This window comes from Stigmatopora nigra, chromosome 18, assembly GCF_051989575.1.
Source record: "Stigmatopora nigra isolate UIUO_SnigA chromosome 18, RoL_Snig_1.1, whole genome shotgun sequence".
NCBI classification, from domain to species: domain Eukaryota; kingdom Metazoa; phylum Chordata; class Actinopteri; order Syngnathiformes; family Syngnathidae; genus Stigmatopora; species Stigmatopora nigra.
The window spans coordinates 5,710,313-5,732,518 of NC_135525.1; the positions used below are offsets into that span (position 1 = coordinate 5,710,313).

Sequence of the window (22,206 nt, forward strand, 5' to 3'; positions counted from 1 at the left end):
CACTTTTTCTTCATTATAGGCTACAAGGGTGCATATGCATTATTCATAACACTTTACTGTATACGTTGTAACATTTTACAGCGGAATCCATCTATTATCCGATATTTATGCTTGATTTTCTTAATTTTTTTTTTAACCGAGGAGGGACCAAGAACGGCATTTTTTCAAGCATCAAATGTTCCGCCGAGTGACGTTGAAATGAATTATTGATCGGACTAGCGAAAATTGGAGTAACGCAATCTTGGGGATGGAATGGAGCCACAGAAATCCATATTTATTTGTAATTTGGACGGGCGCATTGCGTATCGGTGAGATAAAATGGATAACGATAAACAAGGTGTGGGGATGAGAGAAAAAAAAGGGATGCATTTGGAACTTTTTCAAGTGTGGAATGGCACATTTTTGATATTCACAAGGATAAAAGTGGCTCAGCGAGAGCTATTGGATTAAATTGACGGAGATAGTTGTCCAATTTGGACTCTCAAAGTTGTACTCCTTGGCTGCCAACTCACCCAGTTCAAATTGATTGGACGTCTGAAGTCTGAAGTTATCAAGTAGCACATTTTTAGCTCACTGTGAGGTTTATTCTTGCCATTTTTTTGTAATTGAAAATTATAATTTTAATATTTTTTCCTAAAAAATGATAACAATTGCATTCATCAGTGGGGTCTTTAAATTTTTTTTTTGTATTTTAGTATTTTTTTTCATGCATTTTGGTACTTAATATCACTGAATGAATTATTATGCCATATTTGCATTTACATTTTTTAAAATTTTCAGCAGTCATTTTACTTTGGTTTACTCTCCAATATTACATATTTTCACATATTTTTCACCTGCTATTTTTGCTTAGTTTTCTGTTTAGCATTTGTTGACTTCTTAAAAAAAGAATATTATGAAAACAGAAGCAAAAACTAAAAGCTGCTAATTTTCAGTAGTGACCAGCAAAATAATGATAATTTCTTTCTATTAAACAAATTCTATCATTTTAAATGATTTTTTAACACAAAAAAATTGTTTTCAAACTGCCATAACTTAACAAAATAGTCGCCAATGAATTCAATAACTAATTAAATGCTAGCAATGGCGACACCCCCCCCCCCCCCCCCCCCATCCAAGCCATCTATAACAAGTTCTTCCTATGGCTTATTTTGTAAAGCACTCAAGTTTATACAAATTCAAGTGAGGGACAACAATCGTAGCCTTCTTTATGCACCCTTTGAAATCCATAAATAAACTCTTAAATATGAACATACAATTACACACATCCACAATTAAATTTAAAAAAAAGAATCTGACAAATTACCTTGATTTCTTTTCTTTTTTTTGGAAGTTCCATTCCTTTAGAAAAGTATACAGGCTTTAAGAAGGAAAGGCTGAGGTATTGACCAAACCTCAGTTCAGTCTGAATTTCCCACTTCTTGTGTCTGCATGGACTTCAAAGCATGACAAAGTGTAGATTAACTCATTGGCTGCCATTGATAGTCAATGGTGCTTTTATAGCACGATAAGTGGTAGCAATAGACAACTATAACTAATCCTAAAAAAATCATTTTTGGGGGAAAAAAACTAAAATTAAAAAACCAAAACAACCTCTTAGAGTACCTAATAATGTCATATTTTATTGCAGACCACAACCAATTGATAGGTATTTGTTCCGTTGTGATAGTATTTGGTAAATTAGAACAATTAAAAACCTGCAATTGCATTGTAATATCCTATTTTTATGTTTTTTTTGCAGAGGGTGGAAAATAATTAATTTGTATTTAGTTATATTAAATCAGGAAAAATTTACAAGTAAATTGACATATGAGCTCGGTCCCGGGTATCTCAAGGTATTATTACTATATTCTTTTTTATGTAAACCCGGTTCTTCAATGGCAGTCAATGAGTTAACCACTCTCCGATTCTCTTTTCTATCTCCACATTGTTTAAGATGACCATGAACCCCTCTTCGATAAATAAGAGATGTTTATAAGCTTTTTTTTTTTTGTGGCGTCCCGCCTTGTATTTTTTTTTCCCACCAGAGGCACAAAATCAACCAGCTTTTGAGTTCCAAAAAAACGATATAAAAGCTACCCCGCAAGGAACCTGCTTCCTCTGCTACACTCTTTAATAAAAGAGACTTACTTCTTGATGTGTCAAAATGTCCGGCCAAGGTCAGGGGGCGGGTGGGATCTGCACGCCCAGCAGCTCGTAGGCGAAGATGTTCCAAAAGATGGCGAAGAGGAGGAAGGTGATGAAGGAGAAGACCACCACCCACCAAGAGCACTGCTTTTGAAGGCTCTCCTCGTAGCTGCGGAGGATGAGGAGCCCCATGCTGATGCCCACCACCGCGCCTGATAGGTGGGCCATGAAGCTGGGTTGGGGACCCGACGATGGCAGTGGCGGGGAGAAGCGGAGCCATACGGCGCGCCCCACCTCCGAGCTCACTGCCAGAGGGGGGAGAAAAAATATATTAAAAACATCACTTAAATATATCAGGGGGAAACTTATAGCAAGGGTGTCAGACTCGGGTTAATGTCAACTCGATTTCATGTGGGCCGGACCATTTTAGATATAATATTTAGATTTTTTTTTTAATAAATGGATTAAAAGCCCTGAATATTCTGTTTTTTTATAGATCTAAAATAATGTTGATTTTGGCTTTTTTTAAATTTATTTTTAGATCTTACTAAAGGATTTTTGAACTAAAAACGCTGAAAAAATGATTAAAAAATTATAATTATTGATTTAAAAGGGGGAAAATCAGGAAATTTAATATACATCTAAACTCTTCATTTGAATTGGATCCTAAAATAGAAAGTTGGCACTCATGATTTACTTTCCTGGGCCACAAAAATGATGTGGTGGGCCAGATTTGGCCCCCGGGCCGCCACTTTGACACACTTGATTTATAGCATTCTTCAAAACTCCCTTTTTGTTTATATGCACACTATTTATGTTATTTTTGTTCCACTTTCTGTCAATTTTGTGGAATTCTTCAGTCCAACTAATTAATCCAATTGAATTATTTTATTGTCATTATACATGTATAATTAGATTCTTCCTATTTTGTGCTTGATTATGGATTATTACTGCAAAAACAACCTAACTGGAAAAAAATCAAAGTAAAAAAAATAGTGCCACTTACTGCAAACAAGGGCCAGGATCATGCGTAGCAATTTATAAGGACACCTCATTCCAGCCCAGTTCTGCAAAATAGAAACAAAATCAGCCACATTTATGAGCATCTTAGTTAATCAAGTCATTGGTTGCCGTTGGCGACGATAGACATGGAATCCATTTAAACTGGGGAGGGCCTTCAAATAATTCGCTGTGGGTCTCCCACTTGAAATAGGGTCGCTTGTGGGAGGGGTTCATCAATGTTGGCTTAACAAAGTAGCATGTAAATCAATACTTCCAACCATTTCTTCATTTTTGTTAATAGTATTCTCTTTTACATTTGATTATATTCATATAAAACTAACAGGGGGGAAAGCAAATATTCTTAAGGTATTTTAGTTTTTTTAAATGAAAATGGATAATAGCAGTCTAGTTTTATTTACTTACTTTTGAAATTACATTATTTTTTTCCATTTTTATTAATGGGGGAATAGTAAATATTTTTTCATTTTATGTTTAGTTTAATATTAGTTCCTTATATAATATACATCAAGGAATATAAATACAAATATTAGAATAAAAGAACAATGTTCTGTTCCCAATTGACGAGCAAATAAATGTATTCAGTAAGTAGTTATATTTTAAATGAAAATATATTTTTCAGAATGACAATTGGAAAAAAAATTATGATCAGATTTCAACTAATGCCCACTCTTCTTATAAATAAGCTAAGATCATTTACCTTCTTAACTCTTTCAGTGCCAATGACGACAATAGACGCCCAATCATATCATGTCCTCCAATCATCCTCCTGCTGTGTAACTCTATCCTCCTCCCAGTTCACATAGATTGGACACTCCCATCTCCACCAATAGCTCATGCCTCATTAAGAAGAATGTACCAAGATGGCTTTTGAGTACCACCTTTGCGCCCCCCCCCCCCCCACAATGGACTATTCCATCTCCATTGCAGGCTTTATTGAGAAAAACAATGACATTTAAAGGGTGTACCTGATGTGCTTCCCAAATTAAACGTGAGCACCAACTCACCACTTGATAGATTGCGACATTGGGGGACAAAAAAAAAAAAAAAAAAAAAAAAACCCAACTCCCCATGCTTCACAATGGCGGGGACGACGGCAGTTACCATGACAACGTTGGCCAGATGCGCTGAGCAGAGAGCGTAGACCCCGCCGGAGCCCCCTACCACCGGAGCGCGCATGTCGGTGATGGACACTGTCAGGGAACCTAGGGAGATGGACGAGAGGGAGGGGCTTTAATGCAGCTACGTGGACAAAAAAATGGGGGTCAGATTGCGCATCGGGCAGCGGCGCACCTTTGGGCCATCCTCAAAATAGACCAGAATTCAGTGGTGGGTGGCGGAGGCGTTGGGAAATGACCCAATTCCAGTGGTTTTTGTTTGGATTTTTTTTTTTGCATTTGAATGTGGGTTTAATGTTGTGTTGAATTGGGCTGTATAAAGATTTTGGTACATGAAATATATACAGAAGATGAATAAATGATCATATTATATTTTTGCCTTTTTAAAATTGAAATAAAGAAAAAAGTGTATTGGTTTTCCTATTTTTTTGTGAGGAAAATGTCAGTTTTAAAACTAAGTATTTTGTTTGGAATGTGTTATTTTGTGGCCACCAAAAATAAATAAAGTTATTGACAATGCTTTCCCACTAAATGTACATTTTCAATACATTGGATGACAAAAAATTGAGAAAATGTTTTGTTTAATTAATTTTGAATATTATTTTTCTTTCTCAAATTCATGTTAATATTTAAAAAACAAGCGAGTTTTGCCATTATTTTGAATTAAACAAATAAAAATAAGAGCATATATTCAGTTCACAATGCCTAGAATTTTTTTTTTAGAAATAATAATAATAATACCTTTATACCTTTGTATGTGGACATATTTGACCAAAAATCATCACTTGTCAATGGCACTGAAGCCTTGGAAAAAAAAATACAATTTCATGGTGGAAAAATAGCAATTTGGAATGAGGATGTAGGCCAACGCTTGAGATAATATTTGAGCGTCCGGCAGTGCATGGACATGAAACGACGCATCGGAATCCAATCTAATTCCCATTTTTTTTTCTTTGAAGAACTGCACCGCTGCCAAATTGTCATTTTGTCCAATTTTATTGTCCAAATGTATCATCGACCTTCATCTGCACTCAAAAACCCAAACAAAAATCAGTGGCACCCAAAAGTGCGGAAAGGTGAAGTGGCGTTCTTTTCCCAACGTCTTCCTTTTCCGATGTGACACGTCGGACTGCGAGTGTAATTAAAAAGAGTGTCTTTTGTTTAATGGAGCCTCCTTGGCGTTTCTCTTATCAGCCGGCTTGTGTAATTAACAGTTGGCTGACGGCGGCATCTTGACACCCGGATTGTCCCTGCTCCCAATTCTGACCGTCGGCGAAGTCACTACGTTTTTTCAAAGTCAAAAGCCAATTGCTTCTTGCTGGGGAATTTTGAAAGTGGTTAGCGTGTTGGCCTACAGTTCTAAGATCAAGGTTTGAATTCCAGGTTCGGACCTTCCTGTGTGGAGTTTGTATGTTCTTCTCCTGAGCTTGCATGGGCACCTAAGTGGGTGGACACCATGAATTTGCTAGGGGTGCTGGAGCCTATCCCAGCTAACTAGAGGCAGGGGACACTGAATTGATGGGCAGCCAATCGGAGTGCACGAGGAGACAAACAACCATTCACACTCATAGTCACAGCTAAGGGCAATTTAGAGTGTCCAATCAGCCTACCATGCATGTCTTTGGAATGTGGGAGGAAACCGGAGTACCCGGAGAAAACCCACACAGGCTAAGGGAGAACATGCAGACTCCACACAGATAGAGCGACCTGGATTCGAACCCAGAATCCCAATGCCCAATCTGTGTCACCTAATTGGTGGCCAGTAACATTTATCTATTTAAAATATATAACTTGGCTATGACTTTTCTTCTTGATTGCAATCAATCCAATAAATTCCGTCCTAAAAAAAAGCCACGTTTTGCCTCTATGCAAACTCGGGTGCGACTTATAGTCCGAAAATTACGACATTTCTATTCGTACGAATGAGTTTTCTTCCCCAAACTTGCTGTACACTTTGTTGAGACCTCTCTGCATATTAAAGAGTCTCATCACGTGGCTTTTCCTGCTTAGTAGGGATTTAAGATTTCGCCATCCCACCCTCCTGCGGGAGCGCCGCTCGGAGGTGCGCGATTAATTCCGCCTTGCGTCTGACACGCCGCAGAGCGCGCAGATTTAGTGGCGCCGGCGTGCTGGTCGTCCACAAATCTGCCAGACAGGGGGTCAACGACGCCACGAAAGCATCTCGTCCTAATCCTTGAAGCGGAGTCGTTCTGTCAGACTGAAAACGGCAAAGCAAACGCTGTCCCCTCGGGTTTGGAGGCCGCGCTTTCTGCCGGATGAAACGGAGACGCCAGGCGTTTAAATAGCTGATCTGAGGCCAGACGCTGACGGAGCCCGAGGCTCCGCCGCCGCCACTCTGCCGCAGACGACACTACTACGCGACATTACCAGTCCGTGAGAATTTGACAGCGGGGGAGTTGATGACTTAATACCGGAGATATTTTGATTTTATTCGGATTAGCACTAGCACCAGGAGAGTACTTCTCTATGAGTAATTCTACTTCAATTCTACTGTCGCCATGATTGTTAGAAAACTCTGATGCAAAAACACGCAGGGGTACAATGGACAATTTTTTGGTTAAAAATGGTCCATTGTGCACGTGTGCACCAACTCAATGAACAATTTTTTGGATAAAAAAAAAAGTCCATTGTGTAGGTGTGCTTGTGTACAATGGACATTTTTTTAAATACAAAAATGTCCATTTTACACATGCAGACTTACACAATGGACATTTTTTTAAATAAAAAAAATTGTCCATTGTACACCTGCTCACCTACACAATGGACACTTTTTTGGATGAAAAAATTGTCTATTTTACACCTGTGCACCTACAAATGGACTTTTTTTGGACAAAAAAATTGTGACAACATATCGAAATGGCAACATTTTTTCTTGCTTAGACGTCCAAACCACTTTAGCTGGATTGAACAATTAACTCCGCCAATAGCACTGAAACCAGATTGTATCGCTCCACCGCCACCTTTTAGCATCTTCTCTCCCAATCGCTCCCCCTAATCTGCCCGCCACTGGTCGGTAAATAAATCCCATCAGGCATTCCCAGAGTTTTATTAGCCGTCAGAGGCGACCACTCTACAGCGGGAACGCTGACTCTGGCGCATCTCTTTGTGGCCGAGAAAAACGACAAATGACTCTCTTCCTAACACAACGTCCCACTTCTGGCTTTGAGAGGGCGGCTGCATGCAAAAAAAAGATGCAGTTCATAACAATGATGGTGTTAAGAATGGCGTAATGAGTGCAAAGTACTTTTTATGGTTGGTTTAGTCGGGGGGGACCCCGGGGCACGGTATTAATCCCCCGCTTATTGCTAGTGTCGCACTGGACGTTGGCGACTTATCTTTTGATAGTTGTTCCTTATCCCAGCATTTTTGGAGTATAAATCTCACCCAAATTTATGCGTTGTATAAAATCCATTCATACTGGGATGTCTGACTGTAAAGCATGTCTCCCTTGTCAATGTTTCAGCCTGCAAATCAAGCAAAATTCAGGATTTTACCCTCTTTTCTTCAATGAAAGTTGCAGTCATACAACAGCCAAAAATATGGTCATTAAACAAGCCAGATGTGGCTCGGGAGCCGTACATTCCCATCCCCTCCTAAACAATTTACCAATTCTTACAGGCCAAATGAGATGGTCACCATGTTGAAATGCTGACCAAATTAATTTCATCCCATTACTAAGACAGCAAGTGCAAAACCAGAATAAAACAGCTATCATAATAAATCTTCATCAGTGGGTGGAATAATTAAGCATAAGAAACATTAGTAGGTTGGACTTTCTATGGTCATTTCATTCAATATAGCAGCACAGTTCTACAACAATATTTTGTTGTGTGTCCAACCAAGTAAGAACACGGCATACCAGATCGTCATATTAAGGGAAACAGAACAGCAGCGACGGGAGGGAGGCCTGCGGGAGAGCAGCCATATCTCATTTCACTAACATCACATGCTACTGTAAACACACCACGTCTCAGCTCCCGTCTGCTTTGCCCACGCACACATTGCTTCCTTCAAAATAGGCCAGCCAGTTGTCTTGCCGCCGATTCAGCATTACCCATTGATTTTTATGGAACAATACTAAAAAATACACAATTAAAACAACAAACTAATTCACAGGTCAAACTAGGGGCAATGGATTAAGCGACTTGGTTTTGTGCAAAAGTCAGATATTGTTTCTATCATCCTAGATGAAAGATATATGACTACTACATCAAAATGAAGGACATAAATAAAAATAATTTTGTGAAAACTGAAAAAGAATAATAAAAAAATACCTTTCTAAAAATTCTAAACACAATGTTTTGATTTTGTTGTTGTTTAAAATAACAGCTATTTTTTTAAATGTACCTTTATTTCAGATAAAATGTTTAATGATTATTTTAATACTATATTTTAAATGAATAAACACAATTATAAATGACTACAATGTTAAAAACAACATTAATATGAATGAAATTTTTGAAAAAATACAGTATTACCCCTCCCTAATGAGTATTTAAGTGTTTTTGCATTTTCCTCATTGCCTGTCATTGACAAAAATCCAAATAATTTAAACTAGGAGCTTTGGCAACGTGTTCTGCCGACCAAGCAACATGCCTTGTATTTCCTGCCGCTTTGTATAATCCCATTTATCCTGTTCGCCTCTGCAAACAGGAACGCACAGGAAGAACGGGGTAGTCATTGAGAGAGACGGGAAGGAGAACGTCAGGACCACCACACAAAAGCGAGCTAGCGCTCGGATATGGCGACGTCAATCAGCTACAGCGGGATGAAACGACACGGTTTTGCGGTTGGATGGGGAAATAGATTCATGACAATATAATACAGCACAGTCAAGTAATCCATTTTAGGTCGTCTAACACGTTTTCCTTACAGTAGAAAGAAGGCCAATTTCTTCTTCTATAAAGATTAGCCACCTTGGTGGCATCTCTACTTACGAATACTTGCTTCTACATACATATTTTTTTTACTGGGTGTGCGTAACATAATTTTAAGTTGTTAAATTGTGTGTTTACATGAATAGGCAATATTTTCAGCAGCCACTAGCAAATACATCTCATTGGAAAATGTCTTTGTATTTCTTATTCATTTTCTTTGCATAATAAATCATTCTTATTTATGTTCTTTTTTTGTATACATGCTTATATTTTGGAATTGACTTTAAACTAATGTGTCCCTAATGTTAAATGTATTAATATCTAATTATCTACCAATACTTGAGGGGTTTTGACTTTTAAGACTGATGTATATTAAGTTAGGATGTCATCTAAGTTATATTAAGCATATTGAAAAAGGTGTTTTGCTTATTTTCAATTTTGTTACATGCATTGCTCACCTATGGTTGGTAGTTGGAGCCAATTGGGTAATTATTTAATCGAGATTGGGACATCTATTGACCAATTGGTGGTAATAGTATGGCATATTGAATCAAGGTAGCAAGTGAACTCAAATTAAGAAACACCCATTGGCAAAAATGTGCATTGCAAGAACAGGTCTATTTATGGCAATAATGACAATTGAAAAGAGCTTGATGAATAGACTCAGAAATATTAAATACTAGCAAAAAGGACAAGAACCACCAGAGGACTGAAGTCCAAGCAGCAGCCATGCCAAAAATAATGATACAAATGTTCCTGTTTGCAGTACATACAGCCAAGGAGAAAATGTAGAGTGCCAGACTTTATTTTAGGAAGGATGTCATTAGAGGTTTTTGAGGAACATTTTTTAAAAAGCAATCCTGTGGTGCGCATCCTTGCTGTCCATTTAGGCACCAATTTGGTTTTACAGAATTTTCGGCATGACTAGTAAGAAAAAAAAATAGATGGAAATATTTTTCCTCCAAAAACTGAACATTGTCTCTAGAGCCAGTGCAATATGACAATGTGTAACACCAAAAATGTCAACTACCATTTTACATGTGAATTCTCATAATTGCCATAAATAGACTTTTTCCTGTAATGCCCACTTTAGCTTGAGGATGCCACCCAATTTGCCAGTTATAATAATGGGATTCCATATGTCTGAATTGTAGCACCAATCTGCCTCAAAAAGTTCCTGTCTCAACTCAATAGTTAGATGCCACGCCCCCTGCCAACCATACATGAGTAAAGTGTTCAAAACAATTGAAAATAGCAACATCCCAACTCAATTTTTCCAATACTATTATTAACTCATTAATTATTAATGAGAAAATTCAATTTCTGTAGAAATTAAATAAGGATCCTTTGTGAATTTTGATCCCTTCCAATTTATTTGGGGCTATTTACTCTAACCAGTGAAACTGTAGTGAAAAAATGCTTAGAATGTACTTTTCCCAAGTCTGCGCCATTGATCAATTTAAAGGTCTCCAATTGCCTCTCAGTAAGGCACCCGCAATAAAGCCAGCGGCTAATTTTCGCCTATACTCGCGGTCCAAATTGTAATTTTGAGGCCGTTTGTTGCCGGGCGGAGGTCACGACCCCGCGTCGAGGGGAACCCCATTAACTTTTATCCTCCGGCGAGGCGCTTTGTAAATTTGTGGCCTCTTTTTTTTTTTTGTTGGCGCTTATCTGAGGATGGCTTTTCTCGGTGTGCATCTTGAGCTAATTCACATTTGCACAAGTCTTGGAGCGCCCTGCGCAAATCTCATTTCCAGAGGGAACAATTTGGACATCTCGCGCTCAGCGTCATTCAATTACCGTTGCCAAGTCTAATTCGTGTCGAGCAATGTTTGATTCTGATATTTTGCTCTTCCTTCTACGTGACTAAATGTCCAAATGATTTATATTCAGCTTGGCTGTGCTCTGTGTAAAATTGAGTTAGCGCCACTCCAATTTTCGTCCGCTCAGTGAAAACAACACGCTTTTACGACTCGTAAAAAAGTTTGTCGCTTTGATTTGTTTCGTCGCTACTGAAATAATAAATAGAGATCTCACTACCTGCCGTTGACAGCCAAACACGTCCAATCAATTTTGACAGGTGGACTGGCAGTGAATACTAATAAAATTTGAGATGAGCTTATTGTATGAAATCCCCTGATGGTCAAGTTTTTTTCGTTTTTTAATTATTAGTCTTTTGGTCACTCTTTGCATTAATTTGAGGGTTTTTTATGTCATGATTATATCAATTTGATCAATTATAAAATCCTAATCCCCCCAAAAAGTACTCACCCGCAAGCACTCCCGCCATGTAGAGCAAACTTATTCGCAAGACGCCATGGACCATCTCCAAAGGGACTCCGATCATCAGCTGTAGCAATGCATTGAAGCCCAGCTGCTCCAAGCTAGCGGGCAATAGCACAAAGCACAAGTTTACCCACCACATTGTGGAAAAAAATAATCCCCACATTTATTGTACCTACCCGACGTGCATGAACATGTAGCTGAAGAAACGCCACACTTGAGCGCGGTGGCCTGGATGGTACACTAAGGGGCTTTTCATAAAATCAGGCTGGTAGGTTTGAAGCACCCACTTGTTGAGCATGATGCCATAGCACATGAATACGATGATCTGACAAATAATCAACAAAATTAATGTTAATTTAGTACCGCTGTTCTGTCAGATTTTGCTATCCCTCGGCCTGTCAAATATAGCGAGTCAGCAAGAAATGTACCCAGACAGTCAAAAATGTCAGCATAAATACAGCGACATCTACAGAATTTTGCATTTAGCGCATACTGATTGGGCATTCTAAAAAATGTAGACTTTTTAAGAGGACCCTATGTGCTATGTTGCATTTTAAGTTTTTTTTTTTTTTTAATCACTTAATAAATGGAATTGCAATCATTATTAACAGGTATGATATTGGGAAGCAGCTATAGGAAAACAGCTGTAACAAGATTTGACAAATTATCCAAATGCAAGATATGTATCTATCAGGTAGTAAAAAGGTAGTCAAATCTGATAAGGGAGCAAAATCTGACAGAACAGCATCCGTTCCCGTAGTGTGACAAAACGAGCATTCTCCCCACCTGGATGACGGTGATGACGGCGATGAAGACGGGAGGTGGGCACAGGCGGTTCTGGTGGAAGTACCAGCGGCGGTCAGTCTCGCAGGGCAGAATCTCATAGGCCACATAGCGCACAAAGCGCTTGTAGAGACCCAGTCCCGTCTCGTCCAGGAGGATCTCCCTTTGCAGCGTGCGGCGGCCATTGGCAATGGCTCGGCGGAAACTGCTGGAGCGCTTGCTGCTCATCTGGGATGGAACAAACACAAAAATTAACCATAAAATATGCTGTAAATATCCCATGCAATTGATCTGGAAAGTTATAAAACACCATTGTCCATCACATACAGTTATTTATTCAAACCCACCATAAAAAAAAGTATATAAAATGTAAAAAAGATTGGCTATTGCTACTTTAGAATAACATTTGAGCTCTCAATTTGTTCCCAAAATTGTCCCCAAAAAATGAAAATCCTGCAATCTGTGATGGATCGGTCCATTTGCTCACGGCGCCATTAATCAAATAATGCAACCAGAGAAAAGTTTGGGGAAAAAAAAAACATTTATCACAGTGTTGCTGATAACAAAAAACACTGTTGTCATTTTTTGGCCACACTTTGAAAAACACGCAGTAGCGGAGAAAAGATTCATCGCAAAGTCCCAAGCGCCACTGTGAGCTCAAACAATAGTTTTCCCTGGAGAAAAAAAATGGCGACAAAGCAATTATCTCCAAATCAAACTTAGTGCCGTGATAGGATCTGACGCGTAGCTGGCGCGAAGGAACAAAAAAAAATAATAATAAAACGACCTTCGACGTCTTTTCATAACGAGCGGCAAAGGATTTCGCAACCTTCCAGCGAGATGTTCAAAGATGTGGGGGCGACTTCTAAATCGGTACACGTGACAGTCCTTGAGCACTAATGAGCTAACAAGCTAATAGTCGAAGGATGACAGTTTGAAAAACAAATTGTTGCACCAAAATCCAGCAGCTGCCTTTTTTGCTCCAAAACTGCATTAATTATAATTAATGTATTATATCACATTAAGTTAGTTATTTGAATTAACCATGACCACAAAGTTAAGGTTAATTTTGTATTATTTTTTTCGCCAAAGTTTTTGTTTCATTTTCAGTGGTCCTATCATTAGTAGTTTTATTGTTTATATTTGCAATGTTTAAATGAAATAATACATGAAGTCAAATGAATAAGCTGCATGCCGCTGGTCAATGTGTTGGCTCCTTTTAAAAAACAAGTTTAAAATAAGTTCAGAAGGAAATTGACGATGGAAAAAAAGAGCAAATTACCCAAAGATCTTACCTCATTTTTGTTAAAAATCATCACCAATATAGATTGCTAAATTACGGTAACCTTTCTTTGGTAGTGACGCAGCGGCTTGAAGTACCAATCTAGCAGGAGCCTTTTGGGACATCGGAAAAGGATAAATGCCGCACAGCAGGTGTGCACAAGTACGCATGTGTGTGTTTGTTTGTGTGTATTATACAGCGCCTTAATATCAAGCAGCCCCGACAAAGATGCAAGCTCTCTATCGTGGGCTGCTGTCTGCCTTCGTCGATTGTCTTTGATGGATTCATTAGCCACGGCTCTGGCTCAATAGTGCGCGGTTCAATATTAATTAGCTATGATGGTACCTGCTAAAAATGTCTTTTCAAAGTCCAAAAGAGCAAATATATATACATATATATGTATTTTTTAAGTAATATATGTGCTTATGTATGTTTTTGTATGTATATATATATGTTTTTGTATGTATGTGTATATATGTTTTTTGTATGTACATGTATATATATGTTTTTTGTATGTATGTATATGTATATATATGTTTTTGTATGTATGTATATGTATATATATGTTTTTATATGTATGTATATGTATATATATGTTTTTGTATGTATGTATAAGTATATATATGTTTTTTTATGTATATGTATATATGTTTTGTATGTATATGTATGTATATATATATATATATATATATATATATATATATATATATATATATATATATATATATATATATATATATATATATATATATATATATATATATATATATATATATATATATATATATATATATATATATACATATATATTTCAGTATTTATTTATTAACTTATTACCAATCTATTTATGTCTAAAATGCCTTTCCTATTTCTGCATCCTCACCCTCTTGCTACTGTGGCAACGGCATTTCCCGAATACCGGATGTATAAAGCTATCCAATGAAGAAGTAGTTGAGTAAATCAGAACCAAAAAAGTATTTGTACTTGTTTACTTTAGCAGATTCACATTAGCTGACCCAAATAGCCTGAGCTGGCTTTCTAGACCAAATCCTTTTAAAACTAAAGTCCACCTTTCCCCCTTTTCATGGTTTAATCATTACGGTGCATAAAAGTGCCTTATTTTTAGCCGGCAGTGCCGATCACTGTTTTAAAAAAGGAAAAAAAAAGCCCCAAAGCGACATAAGAGCTCGTGTGCCACATACACAAAATGACATGGAAAATATCAGAGCGGCACGATCTGATTTTTGTTTTCTTTGGAGCGCTTCAGTCTGTGTCAGTGCTTGCAGGAACACCACAAAAGACTTGGTGGCTTGGGGAAGAAGAAAAAAAACAACATCTGAGAGTTTATTATTGAAGTGGCTCTCTGATTGGACCTCCTGAAGGGAGGGAATTTGGAAGTGCAACATTTTGAAATCCTCCATGTCAGTCTGGCTTTGAACAATCCAACTCATTTCTTTTGGAGTTAGAATTACAAATTCTACTAAAGTGCCGTTTAGAGAAATTTAGGCAATTGCAAATAATTATGTTATAATGCGATTGACAGCCGTAATGGGTAAAACGAGATCAATTTTACAAAAAATCCTATACTAAAAAATTAAAAGAAATTCCTGTACTAAAGTTGTTATATGGTGTTCGCAATTTGAAATGATAAAAAAACATAAAATAAGGAAAAAAAACTTGACTGGTATGGATAATAACCAATTGTCTGGCGACCAATCATCCCCCTGCTGCTGCGATTTGAAATGAGTGTACCACGAGTTGACGTCCAATCCATTTGGGAATAATCATTAGTTGTCGCAACCTCCCCCTTCAAATGGATTGGACACCTATGGCCGCCAATGCTTACCAGCTCGATGAGCTCCTGGTAGCAGACTTGTCCGTCCTCATTGCTCTGGACCAGCGCCAAGAGCATGTCTAGTTTGGATGGATCTAACTGCAGCTCATGGTGCTCCACCAGGCTGGTGAAGTTCTCCACTGCGATGAAACCGGTGTTGTCTGGATCCAGCTTAAGGAGAGAATGAAATACATCAGTAAATTAATCAATAAAACACACATGACTCATTGGCTGCCATTGACAGTGATAGACAGTGGCATTTGGAGGAAAAAAATCAATATACAGAATGCTCATATCCCATTTTTTTTAGCATACAGGTAAAAGATTTGGCAAAAAAATGTCCAAAATAATAGTCAAAAGCTGTAAACAGGAAAAAAAATTGGTGGCCCTTTTTTAGAAAAGACAAGTTGGGGGAATTGTATCTTGAAGCACCACATTTTAAAAGAATGCAGATATGGATCATATTACATTGATTTTGAAATCCAGAATGCCTAAATTTGTTCCACTTCATGGAATATCCATGACAAAATGTTGATGTAAACTGTGGGGGCTTGTGTCCAGCCCCCCACTACCACCACCACCACCACAACCAAGTACACAACCTCATTTAAAAACTCTCTTTCACAAGTTGCATCAGGCTGAAATCAGCAGAAGTGTGCTCCAGTGTTTGCGAATTACAATCCAGTGTGATTCAATCATTCTTACACAGGGACGGATGATTGTCAATTTGCCGATTTGTTTAACTAACAAAGTTTTAAACGTCAAATCCATACGACTGGTAGACAATGAGTTAGAAGGCATAATGTGTTTTTGCATTTAGATTGGAAGTGCAGCTCTGTCAATGGCAGCCATTATATAAAAAAAAAATACAATTTGTTCTTCCTCTGGCCAAGATGCACCCTCCCAACTATTAGTTCATCTTTAGTACAAAAAATCAAATCCATTTCAAGTGTTTGTTCATTCGGTACCAATCCTCCTACTTTAAAGGATTGGACATTGAGAGCCATCTATGGTAGAAAACAAGCAAAATTTCTAAGTACGAGTATCAAGTTTTGCCGGATGTGTCACTGAACGGCTGTTTTAAAGAGGGTGTGAAATGTCAGCATATTTCTGCCTGTCCAAACACACACACACACACACACACACACATACACACTGTGGAGGAGAAGACGAAAGCCAGCCAGGCTGCGTGAAAGGAGAACCCAAACAACTAGACACTGTTTTTTTTTCCTATCCAAGCACTCTGTCTCAGACTGTTAACTCGTTGGACGGCTCTAGCTTTAAAATGGTAAAACGCAAACGTTCGCCACGAGATTATGACCTTGCACAGGATGAAGAACGCGCGGGGGGCCGGACGCCCGCCGAGGACGGGAAGAGGCGGGGCGTCGGTAGATGCAGCCAATGCAAGAGGCCAATGATACCAATTAGCGTGCGGGCCTGGCAGGTGACGCACGACGGCGACACTTGGACAAGCTGCTCAAGTTGCCGTGGTTACCGGTTGCTAGCGTATCCTCCCTCCCTCCCACTTTGAAATGAAACTAAGACAAAAGCAGGTGATATGAATAAAAAGGAATGTAAAGAAAACTGGAAATGGTTTTAAGTGCAGAAGGGGGCGTGGCTAGATAGTGTAGTGGGGGGCACATCTGGCCTGGTGCCTGAAGTTGGCTGGGATAGGCTCCAGCACCCCCACAGGATGCTTGTGAGGATAAGTGGTACAAAAAATGAATGAAATGGGTATTTACAATTTTTAAAAAAGAAAATAAAAGTGAGCAGTATTATAATTTCTGTACTCTTTAAACCCAAGGACTCCAAAAAAACAGAACATTCACAACTTTTTCCCCCTAAGGATAACTGTATGATAAATAATCCAACATTTATGAATAAACAAACATACAAAAAAATCACTAAATCTATGCGCACGATTGACTTTCAAGTCCCAGGCTGAGTTTGACAAGAGTCTTACATTTCAGTGCTATTGATGGCAATAGAGGTCCGATCCATTGAAATTGGGAGTTTCCTTCACTTATCTCACCTCCACGCGCTGTCTGCTTTATTTATTAAGGTTATTTATACGTCTGGCGCTCGCCGAATGCTATTTTGACACATTTGTGTCAAGCAGAAAGAATGAGACTCTTACACGCCGTCGCCTTTCATCATTCCCTGACGCTAATTTGCATTGAGCCGCATTTGAACGTCGCCTCGGGTTGTTTGCGCTGCGTGGAAGCACCGGGAAATGCAGTGGGATTCTTTTGCATCAAAGAGAATTCCTCGGGTCTCCTTTAAGGCGGAGGCGACTAAAAGGTGGGCCGAGGGTGTGGGGAAGCCACCCTTTCAGGGAGAGCGGACCAGTTCTTGCTTTCAAGGAGCGCGGCAGCTTTTTACTTTAAGTTAAATGGCCTTGACGGCTCAAACAAAAAGGTTCGTCATTTCCTACGGGTGCAAATCACTTTGCTCGATTTGACACGGCTACAGACTGATTTGACATGTAATTGGCGTTACAGGGCATTCAATTAAAACATTGGGTGCCAACCCAGTGCTCAGTGTCCAATGCATTCGACTGGGAGGATCAATAAAGTCAGATTTATTCCCATATTTTGTTTGTTTACACAGTACTGTAAATTATTGGCTGAAGTATTGAAGGGTCTAACCAAGGGGTGGGCAAACTTTTCGGCCCTGGGGCTACATTGACTTTAAAAATGTGACAGATGGGCCGGGTCAGCACAAGATACGATACATGTAAAAAAGTGCATCCGTTAACAGTACATATGAAACATAAACAGAAAAAAAGGACTAAAGTATTAACATACTCATCACTCATCATTAAAGGAAAAAGTATAAAGTTTCCCCATGCTGGTCTAATGCTAACATGTACCGCATTGTAAAATGGTTTGGACCATCAATGTCAGCAAAACTATTACTATGTACATCCATGACTATTGCCATAAAGAGCAACTAAAGTTGAACTGTGTCCATCGCTAACAGTAACAAAACTATTGAATTTAAAACTAATGCAGGCAAGGTGATCACAGTTGAAGTCTCATTATACAAAAATGTCTAACGCCAAGCTTTATCCATCATTGGGAGGCCCAGTGCCGGTGTTTGAATCCATTTCCAAACACCTGACTGCTTAAAAAAAGCCTCCTGTAGGAATTTAATTAGACCGCTCACTGTGGCGACGGGTTTGAGGTATAACCACGTCACCCCATGATACGCGCTTGATGGAATATGCAAAAATTGCTAAAACGAAGGATTTCAGCACTAAGTTTGAGGGCAATAGTTTCAAAACTTTGTTGTTGAAGTTCTTTTGGTCTGTTCCAAATTCTCCAAAAGCAAAAGCTGCCAATCAATGCGAAATGAGTGGAGGGATAAAGAGGTGCGAGCAAAAAAGCAAATGGACTAATGAGCAGTCAGTTGCCATTACTCAAGTGCTTCCCCACTAAATGACTCAGAAACGTAACCGCCAGCATCTTTTCACTCTGCCCACATGGGTTTCCTCTCTTTTCTACAAATACACATTCAGAAGAAAAAATCCTTTTGCACACAAACTGGACTGGCAAAGTCCTGCAGTAATAAATCCATGTCTTCAATAGTCCTCCATGGAGAGTTTTTTTTCTTTTTCTAATTTTTACAGTGTTAGCGATGGATACAGTGATACTTTAGCAGGCTTGGCATCCAATTCATTTGGACTGGAAGTAAATTCCCAGTTATAATGGATTGGAATCAATGGCAGGGACCAGTCTCTTGGCATCAATGGCATATAAAAAGTTCAATATTGACAATATATTGATTATAAAAACACTCATAATCCATAATGTAACATTATATCACCTTATAATTCCTAATATTAGTTTTTTAATGATTAAAAATAGTCACTTGCTGTTTAAAAGGTTAATGGTCATTTGTGAATTACATAGGAGAATATTAATTGTCTAACACATTTGCTGCTGTTTTTTTCCCATTTTGACTGGAAGTAAGTCTGTCATGGACCAGTCAGGTTAGCAATCGACAGGTCGCTGCCAGTCTTCCCACTTCAAATGGAATGCACGTCTACCACCACCAATGACTTAACGGTTTTACTTTGCCGTTTTGCCGGCATAGGCGCATCTCTCGGCCGCATTGCCTCTTTCATTCAAGAAGTATCAACAATGTAGAGTTGAGTACAGTTTCTCTCAAAATATTTTTTTTAAAATATATCATGAAAATTGACATGAGTGGCAACATAATTCATTGACGTCAAAAAGCCCTGACGATCTCACATAGTGTGCTCTTAAGCACGAGACTAACGAGAAACCCACAGCAGTAAATCCATGTCTCCATTTTGAAGGGAATGGCTGCACAATTGCGCCTGTCAATCAAGCGAGACCCTCTTAATTACCCAGCAGCTCTAGAACAGATCTACTAAAGCACCCCTAAACTCAATCAGGCTCACATTTAGGACAATTTAACTGTGGAACAATGCTCTGGAATATGATTGGGTGGCATTATAAGAAAAAAACAACAACACAATAACACCTTGCATGTTTTTTCACCCAATCAATAAGGGCGATAATTCGGCTCGTCTTTTCCTCATTTCCTCCCCGTCACATAAGACCCCCCTCTCGGACCCTCTTTCGCATTCTGACCTCCCAGCGTCAGCATCCACATGGCTACACGATGCGGCGCGTCGCTTTGACGCTCAATTCCGCAACCCCCCCACCCCGAATCCAACATCACCCCGTTGATGGATCCCCTCTACGGTGTCCGCCCGTAACCATAGAAACCATGCCGCTTTTTTTTTTCTTCTTCTTTTGCTTACCTGCTCTTGGATGAGCTGAAAAAAGGAGCTTCTATCCATATACTGGCCAGGGTGGTGAGAGGAGCCGCTGAGGACAAGGGCATACGGAGAAATGAGTGATGAAAGATGATGAGGATTCCTCCCAATTAGTGTTTGTTTTTTTGTTTTGTTTTTTAGTGGTAGTTACGCTTTTGCTATTTTTCCCCCCCTGAAAGAGCAGCGTTCATTCACTCTCCTCCGCCTCCCATCCCATCGCACTGACTGCTCCTGCCTGGCACAACACACACGCACACTAAGGCTTCATCACATGCATACCAATGAGCGAGGAGAAGGAGGTGGCCTCTATCTTCCAATGGCAGAGACGAAAGGAGTGGCCAGGCGGGCAAGGCGGGGATGGGCTCCACTGCGGCTTACTACTGCCCATACACATACCTGCACATACAAGTAAATTAAAATGCGGTGACACGTACATTTTTTTTTTTGGTAAATGTGTGGCTTTTTACTCATTAGGTGTCAATGACATTGATAGATAGTCCAATCCCTTTGGACTGGGTGGATGACAGCGGTCGAATGGTCGCTGACAAGCATTCGCAGTCCAAAGTGATTAGGCCTCTATTGCTCTCAATGGCAGTTGAAGAGATAACATCATATTCTCTACTTTATTTTCTTATTTTATATTTTACTTAAGTTAAAAGACAACAGATGTTTCTGTGGATGTTTAAAATTTGATTAAAATATTTATTTTGAATACAAACCAAAAGGCAACTATTTTCATTTTACAATACATATAAGGGTTAGAGATTAAGGTTGGGTTAGAGTTAGAATTTAGTGTTAGAATTTAGGGTTAGGATTGGATTTCAAATTTAGTGTTAGGGTTAGAATTTAGTGTTTGGGTTAGAATTGTTAGGGTTAGAATTGTTAGGGTTAGAATTTAGTGTTGGGTTAGACTTCAAATTTAGGGTTAGAGTTAGAATTAGGGTTAGAATTAGTGTTAGGGTTAGAATTAGTGTTAGGGTTAGAATTAGTCTTAGGGTTAGAATTAGTGTTGGGTTTAGAAATAGTGTTAGGGTTAGAACTAGTGTTAGGATTAGAATTAGTGTTAGGGTTGGACTTCAAATTTAGGGTTAGGGTTAGAATTTAGGGTTAGAGTTCAAATCCAGGGTTTGGGTTACAATGTAAGGACAGGGATAGAATTTAAGGGTAGAGTTTCAGGTTAGAGCTAGAAGTTAGGGTTAGGGTCAGAATGTAGAGCTAGGGTTTGAATAGTGATTCTTACCCTGGTTCGATGTTCCGTGAGTCGGTCTCAGGGTTTCGGTGGACCTCTGCCGTGGAGGTCAAGTCACATCCACTCATCATGTGTATTCACAATAACATACACCAACCGCTTGGCCATAACTGGCTGCAGAAGATTGTGTTACTTTGGATGGCTGCGAGGAATTCATATATCTGGAATTAGAAAAAGAAAATCACATTTGATTTTACACTAAAGTAGGCTTCTGTGAACGCACATATGAAACTCGTGGGGTTCAGTAGCTCCCACTATTGAATTAAACTAAAGGGGCAAAAAATACTAGGCTTTCTTGCCATACAAATTGCACCATATTCCATTTACTCCCTACATATATATTAAAGAGGCCTGGTGGAGTAAACCATACTTAAATTAAGAGATTCACCCCCTCACTGTATGACTCAGGGGTTACTCTTCACTCATTATCTTTGCAGCATCACTCGGATTTGAGAGTCAGAGAGGGAGGGCGGCGTTGGTTCCGAGCATTTGTGTTTGGAAACAATCCGGTCATTTGTCAAGCTGACAGCCAGCGGAAAGGGTTTGCAGCATTAAAATTGCATTAAGTGGGCCGAGGGAGACGAGATGAGGAGGAAAAAAAAGAAAGAGACTTGACTTGAGATGGTAAAAAAAATTAGGGAGGATGCAAATCAAGATTTGACGAGAAGGTACCAAATAATTAAGTGTTATGTACCAATTGTATTTCTTCATTCAAATTCACACAGAAGTCATGTGACGGGGAAATGCCCACAGAATTAAGGGCTGGGGCAGTGTATGAATCAGGTCACTGACATAGTTT

The 22,206-nt window shown here is 39.0% G+C and overlaps 1 protein-coding gene across 2 annotated transcripts; it reads right to left on the reverse strand.

Annotated features, from left to right (window-relative positions):
* Positions 1-1,124: 1,124 nt before the first annotated feature.
* rhbdl1 (rhomboid, veinlet-like 1 (Drosophila)) lies at positions 1,125-21,437 on the reverse strand. 2 transcript variants are annotated; one of them, XM_077738955.1, is made up of 10 exons: positions 21,399-21,437; positions 20,438-20,554; positions 20,144-20,210; positions 15,361-15,519; positions 12,236-12,460; positions 11,626-11,774; positions 11,435-11,547; positions 4,252-4,352; positions 3,134-3,194; positions 1,125-2,432 (listed from the first exon to the last, which is right to left on the reverse strand). In XM_077738955.1, exons 3-10 carry the CDS (start codon positions 20,180-20,182, stop codon positions 2,161-2,163), a joined length of 1,119 nt encoding a protein of 372 aa, XP_077595081.1. In that variant the 5' UTR covers positions 20,183-20,210; positions 20,438-20,554; positions 21,399-21,437; the 3' UTR covers positions 1,125-2,160. The 2 variants fall into 2 exon arrangements, with proteins under 2 accessions (XP_077595081.1, XP_077595080.1); XM_077738954.1 differs by lacking the exons at positions 20,438-20,554; positions 21,399-21,437 and having other exon boundaries at positions 20,144-20,418.
* Between the last annotated feature and the right edge of the window lie 769 nt (positions 21,438-22,206).

Bases quoted from the DNA above. Each gene is read 5' to 3' on its own strand.
- rhbdl1 (XM_077738955.1), bottom strand. From the start codon at position 20,182: ATGGATAGAAGCTCCTTTTTTCAGCTCATCCAAGAGCAG. The intron at 11,775-12,235 runs GTGGGGAGAATG...ATTATTTGTCAG, and splicing joins CCGTCATCACCGTCATCCAG to ATCATCGTATTCATGTGCTA. The intron at 4,353-11,434 runs GTGAGTACTTTT...CCATCTCCCTAG, and splicing joins CATGGCGGGAGTGCTTGCGG to GTTCCCTGACAGTGTCCATC.